Source organism: Meleagris gallopavo, chromosome 6 (genome assembly GCF_000146605.3).
Source record: "Meleagris gallopavo isolate NT-WF06-2002-E0010 breed Aviagen turkey brand Nicholas breeding stock chromosome 6, Turkey_5.1, whole genome shotgun sequence".
NCBI lineage: Eukaryota > Metazoa > Chordata > Aves > Galliformes > Phasianidae > Meleagris > Meleagris gallopavo.
The window spans coordinates 381,072-391,697 of NC_015016.2; the positions used below are offsets into that span (position 1 = coordinate 381,072).

Sequence of the window (10,626 nt, forward strand, 5' to 3'; positions counted from 1 at the left end):
AACCTGTGCCAGTGCCTCACCACCCTCTGCATGAAAAACTTCCTCCTCGTATCCAACCTAAACCTCCCCTGTCTCACTTTCCAACCATTCCCCTTGTCCTATCACCTCCCACCCTCACAAACAGCCGTTCCCCCTCCTGTTTATCCGCTCCCTCCAAGCACTGAAGGCCACACTGAGGTCTCCCTGCAGCCTTCTCTTCTCCAAGCCAAACCATCCCAATTCCCTCAGCCTTTTCTCACAGAGCTGCACGATTTCTGCTAGATTTGCACCAGTGCTGACTGCTCTGTCCAATTTATCATCAATTAGTGTGTTAATTGTAGTACTGAAAGAGTCTTCAGGACGAAATGAGGTGAGTTCGTTGGGTGCAGCTGGGAAATGGCCTGTGCCCACCGCTGCACGCAGGACAGGTGTGTTTCTGCCCCATGGAAACGCTCTCAGTTTGCAGTTCTGACCCATTCCCTTTGTGTTTCCCCCCCCAGTTAGAGCAGCAGAGGCAGCAGCTGCTGACGGAGCGCCAGAACTTCCACATGGAGCAGCTGAAATACGCTGAGCTCCGCGCCCGGCAGCAAATGGAGCAGCAGCACAGCCAGAATGCCCAGCAGCCACACCAGCACTCCGGGCCCGGGCTGAACCCGCTGGGCACGGCAGCTCACCAGGGCCTCCTGCCCCACCAGCAGCCCCCGCCGTACCCCATGATGCACCACCAGATGCCTCCACCCCACCCCCCCCAGCCAGGTAAGGATCCAAGCACAGCCGACGTTCGCATCGCCACCCATGAGAGAGGGGAGGGAGAGGAGGAGGTCTGTCTTCCCGGTGTCAGGTGGTGTCAGGGCGGATGAGTTCCACAGGAGCCCATGCCGCTCTCCCGTGGAGGTGATGGGTGCTGCCTGGCTGAGCCGTGGCCTTTTTCCAAAGCTCTGAATGGAAAAAACAAAGGAAGTAAAAGCGGAGCTGCCACCGAGTGTCATTTCCAAATGTCTTTCAGCCTGTTTGTATCTCCTTAGACTTTTTCATGCCAGGCAATCTCTGCTCCTTCAACAGCAATCATTCACTCCGATTTTCTCCAGTTCGTGACCTGTCTGATCGGATAAAAGCTTAAGGGAAGGGACACGAGCTGAGGAGCAGAGCAGGGAGCTCCTGAGGCACTTCTCCATGGCAGGAGGGGTGACTGTGTGCTCCATGCCTTCCTCAGGGCATCCCAGCTCCTGCCCCATGGCTGTGCTGCTGTCAGCTGGGAATCACAGAGCTGCGTTGGTGGAGGAGTGGCTGGAAGCGCAGCAGCAGGGCAGGTTGTCCCATGGAGGTTTGGATGTCCTTGGGGGTGAAGATATTCCTAACATGAGGGGTGGGGAAGCAGAGTGGCCAAGTGATTGTGCAGGACCAGCTTGGAAAGCAGCATTCCTGCCATTTATTCCAATCTACGTGTGCTTCGTTGCAGAATGGGTAGCTCTGCTTCTAAGAAACAGAGCTGCTAAGTTTTACCTTTATTAATGCAGTTCTACCTTAAAACCATTTACTGTGAAAAGGGATTGGGGCTGTCCGGTGTTGTACTTGTGCTGGGAAGGAGCTTATGGGAATTAGAAGGGAAGGCTTTGCAATGCCTGCTGAGTGCTGCTGAAATCATTTCAAGCAAAAAAAGCCACCTGGAATGTCTGAACCTGGTTGGGTGGCAGGGAGGGAGCACAGCTTCTGTCAGTTTTCAGCTGCTGGACCAAAACCGTTCTGAAAGATGACCGGTGGGTTATTAATTAAACATCTTTCCTATGGTTTTGTGATAAAATAGGCTCTGGTTTGGATTGGAGTGATGTTGTAGCCTGGTTGGTCTTTTTTCGTGCCGTATTGATTACTTAGTTTGTTCACTTAGTGCAACGAAGAGCAGTTCTGTGCAATGGAGAAGGGGCAAATTGAAGGTGTTTACAGGAGGGGGCCATACAGTGTGCCATCAGACCAGCTCTCACAGGCTGCTATTGAGACTGAAAGCATAACGAGGTCATATGCTTTGTTGTATTCATTAGGGGGCTAATAAAGCTTCGTTTCTAATATGCTCACATCCTCAGTTCACATCATGCCTTATTACTTCAGCCCCACCAGAATCATCCAGGTCCTCCGTGTCTCCAGCAATCCCTCCAATGTGCTTTACAGGGAGTGCAGTGCTGTTAATTACTGAGCACATCTCTCTTTCCAATCTGATTAAAGTTGGTCAGTAGATTGACCCCCCCCTCCTGTGGGGTGATGGTGAATCCTGGACGTGGAGCATTGTGCAGGAGTGGGGCAAGGAGAGCAACCAGGGAGTTCACTGCTTCCTCCAGTGAGTTCAGCTCTTGTGTGCTGAGCCAGGCTGGGGTTGTGCCGTAGGAGGGACCCTGCAGGTGTGGTGATCCAGAAGCTCTGCTGGCTTTCTGCTTGGGTACTTGGAGTTTTTCACTATTCAGCTTTCCTTCCTCAGCATCAGAACATCACAGTGTGGTTGTGCTGTGCAGATGGTGCACACACAGCCACGATCTGCAGCAGTCCTGCTGGAACCCTCGGGCACTCAGCAGCTGTGTTCTGCACACACAGACACAGACACACACACATGCACACACATGCACACACAGACAGACACACACACACACACACACACAACCCATGGGCTGCATGCATTAGGAAAAAATAAACAGCCCCATCACATCAGATTGCTCATGTTCTGTCTGTGATAAAACAACGGAGCTGCTATCCCTGTGTATGTACCTTCCTCCCTTATGATGTATTTATTTGTGTAAATCTTGGCAAGTGAGCAGAAAAATAGTTTAATGCATTGATCGGGAGTTGGGGCTCAACTTTGGATCTCTCTGGGGGCACCAGGCAAGATGCTGGCATGGATTTGGGTCTCAGCTTTGGGTCTCAGCTTTGGGTCTCGTTGGTGTCAGCAGGCAGGATGCTGGCGTGGCTTTGGCTCTCCTTTGAGTCTCATGGCTGTCACCAGGCAAGCTGCTGGCCTTAAGGGTGGTGAAAAGTGGAGCTGTTGATTCATCAGACTGTGAGCAAAATGCAAAGTCGAATGTCTCTACAGTGATTGACGTAAGCTGAAGAGATGGCAGGAAACAAAGCAGAAGAAAGATCTGAGAGGCATTTATAGATGGAAGGAGGGAAAGCTGCTGCTTACAGCATGCCTGGGTTTGAGGCAGAAGCAGCTGGGCTCAAAACCAAACCTGCCCAATTTCTCTGTTTCTGGCCTTGCAGCTGGTCATGTCATGGGAGCACGTGGCTGACTTCTCTTTGTGCGCAGCCTGGTTGTCCATGGGCTGCCCAGCAGTGCTGTGTGCACGCGGTGCTGGTGGTGCAGCATTCGTGCACCATTCTGGGCTTGTGAGCTGCAGCAGGAGATTGGGGCAGGTGGGCTGAGAGCTCTCCATTGGCTGTGTCACGCAGAAGCAGGGTGTGCAGGAGGAACCACCAGGCTGCTTTGGGTGCCGCATGGGATGCTGGCTGCTGCCTTCTTCCTTACTCACACCATCCTGTCATCTTCGTGGCTGCAGAGCTCCTGTACGTGTGGGCAGCTCCCAGCTCCTCCCAGGGATGCATTATTGAAGGTGTGTTAATATTTCAGCACAGGAAAGACGTGGAGTGGGTCAGGAGGAGGACATCAGGATGCTCAGAGGATTGGAGCAGCTCTGCAGAGGAGAGCTGGGAGCTGATTGTGTTCAAACTGAAGGAGAGGAGGCTCTGAGGGGACCACGTTGTGGCCCTTCCAGTTCATAAAGGGAGCTTATAAATGGGAGGGAGGGTGACTTTTTACACAGGCAGATAGTGACAGGGCAAGGGGGAACAGCTTTAAGCTAAAGGAAGGAGATTTAGGTGGGATGTGAGGAGGAAACTCTTTACCCAGAGGTGGAAAGATGCTGGCACTGCCCTGAGCTGTGGGTGCCCCATCCCTGGAGGTGCCCGAGGTCACGGCTGGGCCCTGGGCAGCCTGAGCTGGGGGGCAGGAGAGGGGCTGGGGGCTTGGGGTTCCTTCCAGCCCAACCACTCTATGGTTCTGAGGTCTTGAAGGACCCTTCCAACCCACCCCATCCCATCATTCTGTGGTTCTGGGATCTTGAAGGACCCTTCCAACCCACTGTGTTCTGTGGTTCTGTGGTTGGAAGGTTACTTGCTGTGCTGCACAAGGGCTGTCCTGGCTGGAGCAGTGCATCTAGCTTCTTGTACTGGGTGGGCACGATCACAGAAGTGCAGCACTGACCATGGGTGGGTCTGGAGCCCAGCACAGCCATCAGAGGAGTCAGCGTGTGACCCATCAGCACCAAGTGAGTTACACTGCAGGGAAGTGACAGAAACACCTCATGCAAGTGAAGTGGAAGTCGTGCCTTTCTCCGGAGATGTGATGCTAAGTGAATTAGCATGCTTAATTATTCACAGTTCCCAGCTGGGGTCGCCTGCTGAGTGCTGGGCACCTGATGGAGGCCATGGAGTGGGTCCAGAGAGAGGAGTGGAGGTTAGGGTTGGAGTTTGGGATCTCAGAGGGCTTTTTCAAACTTTTCAGTTTCTCCAACAAAGCTGCTCGGTGTTCAGCACTGCAGTCCCCTTGTGTAGCTCACCTCAATTAGGCTCATCTAATTGTCATCAAGACTTTGGAGATTCACGTTCCTGGTGAGCTTCACCGCACCTTGCATCCACAGCCCTGTTAATAGTGGAGCACTGTGAAGCATGCATTGGAAAATGTCCCCAGTCTGTAACGTGTGAAGGAATTGTCCTTTCCCTCTGCTAAGCTGCGTTTTGCTGAACCTCATGGCTTTATCTCTCCTGTCTGCTGCTTTTTCAGCTCTCCCCCTTATGTAGGTCACACTTCCATGTTTTACGCTTGAGCTGCTGTCTTGGAGCACTGTCTCCAGTGAAATGAAGTGAAGAAGCATGCCATCTCTGTAGAACTGCGCCGTGCTGTTGCTGCAGTGGTGGTGGTGGTGATTTCCCCCTGGGTTGGCTGGGTGCCGTTTGGTTGCCACTCAGCTTCAGCATTTTGGGGCTCTGTACGTGATAACTGTTGCCCTGCAGGTACCGGTGCTGACTGTAAGGCAGAATTGTCCCCTATCCCATCAGAGGGGCTCAAACAGAACCTCCTTGGCTTGCAGTGCTGCTTAATTTTATACCTCCTAGAGAGAAGAAGGTGGAGAGCTTCCTCTGTTTGATGGGTGGGCATTGGCACCAGACGTGGATTGATGCTGTTGGAGTGGGTGAAGAAACAGCATTTTAAGATCTCAGTGGAGCTTCAGAGCTCCCGTGAGGTGTGGTTGAGCTCCAGGTGTTCCCAAACAACAGTTCCATGAGCGTGGGGAGAGCCTTGGCTGTGCCCTGCTGCCCACTGCTCCATGCAGGGCGAGCCGGACCAGCACAGATGCACTGATGCCTTCGGCAGCAAATTCCTGCCATATCTGCTTCCATTGGGCTGTCTGGGCATTATTTGTTGACGTGCTTGAAGGCAGGGCTGCCGTTCAGGAGGGCTGAGCCAGGCTGGAGGAGCGGGATGGCAGAAGTTCCACTACAAGAGATGCCAGGGGAGGACTTGTGGTCCCATTCCTCGGACACACGAGGTTTCAGCTGGGCGTAAGGCCCTTTTCTTCTCATTAACTGAAGGAGTTAAGGGTCCTTGGAAGCATGGAACCTCATCCTGTGCTCCTGCCTCATGTTTCTGTAAGGACGGTGCCTCCAAGAGCAGCTCTGTGCCTGTGGGCTGAGGCTCCAGGGTTTGGGTCTGAGACGTGCATTGCTGTGGCTGGGCAGGGGAGACCAGAGTGGTCAGCAGAAGCACCCAGCATCTGGAACAGATTTTCTCCTATTTTAATTATCCAGGAATTATTCCAGGAAGTGGAGACATCGATACAACCTTCCTTAGAGCTGTTCTGAAGCCAAAACCAAGTTAAGAGTCAGTAGTGCAGTGCCAGCTTATCAACTCAATCCCAGCATGGAGCTGGCACTGCTGGCTTGGGGTGCAGTTTGTGTGCAGTGTGTGTGTGTGCAATGTGTGTGTGTGCAGTGTGTGTGTGTGCAGTGTGTGTGTGTGCAGGGTGTGTGTGTGCAATGTGTGTGCAGTGTGTGTGTGTGCAATGTGTGTGTGTGTGCAGTGTGTGTGTGTGCAATGTGTGTGCAGTGTGTGTGTGTGCAGTGTGTGTGTGTGCAGGGTGTGCTCTCAGGGCCCTCCCTATTGCAGGGCTCTGTCACAGGGCTTCATTTCACATCACTGCTCGAGGTGTGGGGTGGGATGGACACTTCCAAAGTCAGCCCTGGGGCCCACGGGCTGCTTTGCTCATGAAAATACTGAACCTTTGTGGATGTGTGCAAAGGTAAATGTAATTGGATCGTGCAAAAGGATGTTTCCAGATGAGGTTTTAAAGCAGCAGTCTGCAATGTGTGCGTCCGGAGCTGTGTGATGACAGCAGTTTGTGTGCTGCTGTGACGTGGAGGTCCCTTAAGAGCCGATGGGGATGTTTCCAATCCCTCCATCACATCAGTGTTCTTTTAGTAGTGGAAATACCTCTGCAGTGCAATAATTAACTCAATGATTTCATTACTCCCATTAGGTTAAGCCAGGAGGCAGAGTGGCTGCTCTCGTTACTGTAGAACAGTTCTTGGTTAGTTGTGAGGAGGAAGTTTTTCAGCCAGAGGGTGGTGAGGCACTGGCACAGGTTGCCCAAGGAGGCTGTGGATGCCCCATCCCTGCAGGCATCCAAGGCCAGGCTGGATGTGGCTCTGGGCAGCCTGGGCTGCTGGTTGGTGACCTGCACACAGCAGGGGGTTGGGACTGGATGAGCACGGTGGGCCTTTGCAACCCAGGCCGTTCTGTGATTCTGTGATTTCCCTTTGCATAGATGGATACCGAGTGCCATCTCCTCAGGGTGCTGCTCACAGCTCCCCATGTCTCACTGTGCCTTCTCCTCCCACAGGTCAGATGCCTGGGCCTGGCTCCTTGCTGCCCACACAGCCCATGCCGGGCCGGATGCTGCCAGGAGTGTCGGCCAACCTCCACCCCGCAGGCGCTGCCGCTCCACCCGGCATGGCACCCATGGCTGGCGGCCTCATCGGGCCCCGCGTCCCTCTGGCAGCACCCAATGGCATGTGTAAGTGCTCCTGTGTGCGGGGCTGCAAGCGTGCTTGGGGCTCTGAGTGCTCATCTCCCTCCCTGCTCTGCCCTCATGTGTCCCCATCTGCAGCACTGCATCCAGGTCTGGAGCCCCCAGTACAAGAAAGACAGGGAGCTGTTGGAGAGGGTCCAGAGGAGCCACAAAGATGAGCAGGGGGCTGCAGCACCTCCCCTCCAAAGACAGGCTGAGGGAGCTGGGCTTGTTCAGCATGGAGAAGAGAAGCTGCGGGGTGACCTCAGTGCAGCCTGCAGGACCTCAAGGGAGCCTTAAACAGGAGGGGAGTCAGCTCTTGGAAAGGGGAGAGAACAGCAGGACAAGGAAAAATGGTTTTAAATTGAAGGAGGGCAGATTTCAGTTGGCTGTGAGGGGGAAGTTGTTTGGTGTGAGAGTGGGGAGGTGCTGGAACAGCTGCCCAGAGAGGCTGTGGATCCCCGTCCATCCCTGGAGGTGTTCAAGGCCAGGTTGGATGGGGCCCTGGGCAGCCTGGGCTGCTGTGAGATGTGGAGGTTGGTGGCCCTGCATTGGTGGGGGTTGGAGCTTCATGATCCTTGAGGTCCCTTCCAACCCAACCATTCTGTGATTCTGTGCACACAGATTCACGTGCACAGGGGGCTGTAGTCACCCTCAGTGCCTCTCCCACAAAGAATTGGGGACATCTGCCCCATTTGGGCTCTCGCTGCAGGCAGTGCTGCTCAATGCTGTCAGCCACGAGCACTGAGTGCTGTTTGTGTGGCTGCTGCTCTCATTTGGGTGTTTGCTCTCTGTTCCCTGGTGCTCCCCTCAGTTCTCCTTCCATTTCTCTGGGCCTCCACCACGGGAATGCCTTTGTGTCAGGTTGTATTCCTGCTGCTCTTTACTCTGGTTTCCTTTTTCCTCCCCTGCTACCCAAGTTTGTCATGTCCCATTAGCGTCTCCTGTGCTGCATCCCCCACCCACTGCTCAGCCGTGCTGCGGTGGGAGGGGAGGACGGGGGACTCCAGCTTTCCTGCTCGTGCCCTCACTGTTCTTCTGCCTGCTGTCCCCACAGATCCCCCCGCTGCGCAGCCGCCTCCGCCCGCAGAAGGGGTGACCCCCCCTCCCGCAGGAGCCCCGCCGGCCGCGGCCGCCCCGTAAGCATCCCGAGAGAAGGAACTTCTACAGCAACACAGTGGTGACCAAAAGAACTCCATTACTCTCCTCTGCCCCGGAGGTTTCGCCCCCCGTTGTGTGCACACACCACAGATGGGCACATTCACACCCAGTCCCTTTCCCCGCTCCCCACTGTAGCCTGGCAGTCCCTGGCGCTCCTCTGGGACGTTGCCCATCAGAGATGCCACCGCCGTCCCCGGGTCTGAGGTCCCTGCTGTGCTCTGCTTGCTCCCGGTGCCCCCAGCTCTGGTTTTATCCCCTCTTGGTGTTTCGAGCTTTGGGTTCTCCTGGGGAGAGCGGGATGAAGCCGTGCGCTGAGCGTTGGGAGCCCCCACGCGTCCCCCCCACCTCTGAGCCGACGTTTTGGGTTCCCCAGGTGGAGAGAGCCAAGCACCAAGAGTGGATCCCAAAGCGGGGTGGGGGTGGGCAGCACAGTGGGTGCAGGATGTGGGCTGTGCCACGCAGGCGGCTGTCGCTCAGGATGGCGGCGGGGCCTGGGGTGGCACCACTGCCCTAAAGGAGAAAATACGGCCCGGTGCGAATCGATTGGAATGAAGCCACTCGATGGTAGGAGTTTTCTTGCTCCGGTTTTTACCTTTCTTTTGCCTTTGGAGGCAGTAGTTGGACGTTCCCTCTGAGTAGTTTGGTGCCGTAGCCAACCGAGGAATAAAAAAACGCCATTTTTAGTCCCTCTTTTTGGAGCATACGCTTTTTAATGTTTAAAATGAACAACAACAAAAAAAGTAGATAGGAAGCAGTGGTGGGTCGGGGGTTGGGTTGGGGGTTGGTTGGGCTGTGGGCGCATCCCCTCCACGCTGCCCTCCCCACATCTCCGTGCCCGCGGCACCGAAGGGCGGCGGTGGAGGATGGTGGTGAGGGTCGGCCGCGGCCCCAGACCCACAGAACCGCTCACAACCCCGGGCTTACAGCCACGGATCTGCTTTGGAGAGCGCTCAGCTGCTCGACTCGGCCTCAGTGGTTGACCTTCCCAGCCGTCTGCAGCCACGTTGCTTCCAGCACATAGGAATGATGCATCCCTCTGCCAGGCCGCCAGCCCCCGCCTCCCACCTCCAGCCAGGGATCTCCTCCCGTGGGCTCTTCCCCTGCGGGGGCATTGGGGTGAGCTGGGGGTTCTGGTTCAGACCGTTTAGAATAACCTCAGGTTGTTTTTAGCGTGATCGACTTCAATCTAAAGGATCCAGATGGAGACTATTTTTTACTGTACTAGCAATGATCTCGCAGAGTACCCCGACTCGACACTGTTGTGTTCCTGTATAAATAATCCACGTGCTGACTTTTTTCATCTGATCCTCTGTATAGGGCCGGTTTTATTCCTGCAGCCACACAGCCACCCGATTTTGTGAAATAAAACAAACGTTTTTGTACAAAGTTTGGGCTGCGTTTGGAGTCTGTGTGGGCTGCAGCACTGCGCCGGGTCGGGTCGTGCTTTGGTAAAGGTTGTGGTAGAATGGTTTGGTTGGAAGGGACCCTAAAAGGCCTGCAGTGCACAGAGACACCCACAGCTCCATCGGTGCATCCTGACTGTGGGTGTCTGCAGGGATGGGGCGTCCTGCAGCCTCACGTGTGGCTTTGCTGAACCCCCCGAGGTTCTCCTGTGCCCACTGCTGGGCTGCCCAGGTCCCTCTGATGGCATCCCATCCCTCAGGTGTGTGCGTAGCACCGCACAGCTCGGTGTCAGCCACGCTGCTGAGGGTGCCCTCAGTGCACTGCTGATGTCACTGATGGAGATGGGAAAGACACAGATCCCAGCACTGAGCCCTGAGGGACACCACTGTCACCGCTCTCCGTCCGGACGTGGAGCTGCTGACCACAGCTCTCTGCGTACATCTCATAGCAGTGCCTCATGCACTGAACGGTGCCACCCATCAAATCCACGTCTTTCCCATTTGGAGAGAAGGACGCTGTGGGAGACCGCGTCGAGGGCCTCACTGAAATCCAGCGAGGTGATATCTGCAGTTCTTCCCTCACCCACTGCCACAGTGATGCCATCACAGAAGGCGGTGGGTTGGCCAGACAGCCCCTGCCCTTGGTGAAGCCGTGCTGGCTGTGCCGTGCCACAGGTTGCCCAAGGAGGCTGTGGATGCCCCATCCCTGCAGGCATCCAAGGCCAGGCTGGATGTGGCTGTGGGCAGCCTGGGCTGCTGGTTGGTGACCTGCACACAGCAGGGGGTTGGGACTGGATGAGCACTGAGGTCCTTTGCAAAATTCGATGACTCCACGTGCCTCAGCACAGCTTCCAGCAGGAGCTGCTCCGTGACCTCCCGGCACAGAGGTGCGATGTGCGCCCACACCCCGGTTCTGACCCGCTCACTCTGAGCGCGGCCGCTGTGAGCATCGCTGCCCTCCGTCGAGGCCGCCCCGC

At 55.4% G+C, this 10,626-nt stretch overlaps 1 protein-coding gene across 1 annotated transcript in view; it reads left to right on the forward strand.

Annotated features, from left to right (window-relative positions):
- The window catches only part of SMARCC1 (SWI/SNF related, matrix associated, actin dependent regulator of chromatin subfamily c member 1), a 61,354-nt gene extending 51,721 nt beyond the window's left edge, over positions 1-9,633 (forward strand). The window contains exons 23-25 of the mRNA XM_019616729.2: positions 355-735; positions 6,918-7,091; positions 8,143-9,633. Of these exons, the coding sequence (XP_019472274.1) occupies positions 355-735; positions 6,918-7,091; positions 8,143-8,228 (641 nt within the window). The 3' untranslated portion in view covers positions 8,229-9,633. The remainder of the gene's footprint in view (positions 1-354; positions 736-6,917; positions 7,092-8,142) is intronic.
- Positions 9,634-10,626: the final 993 nt, after the last annotated feature.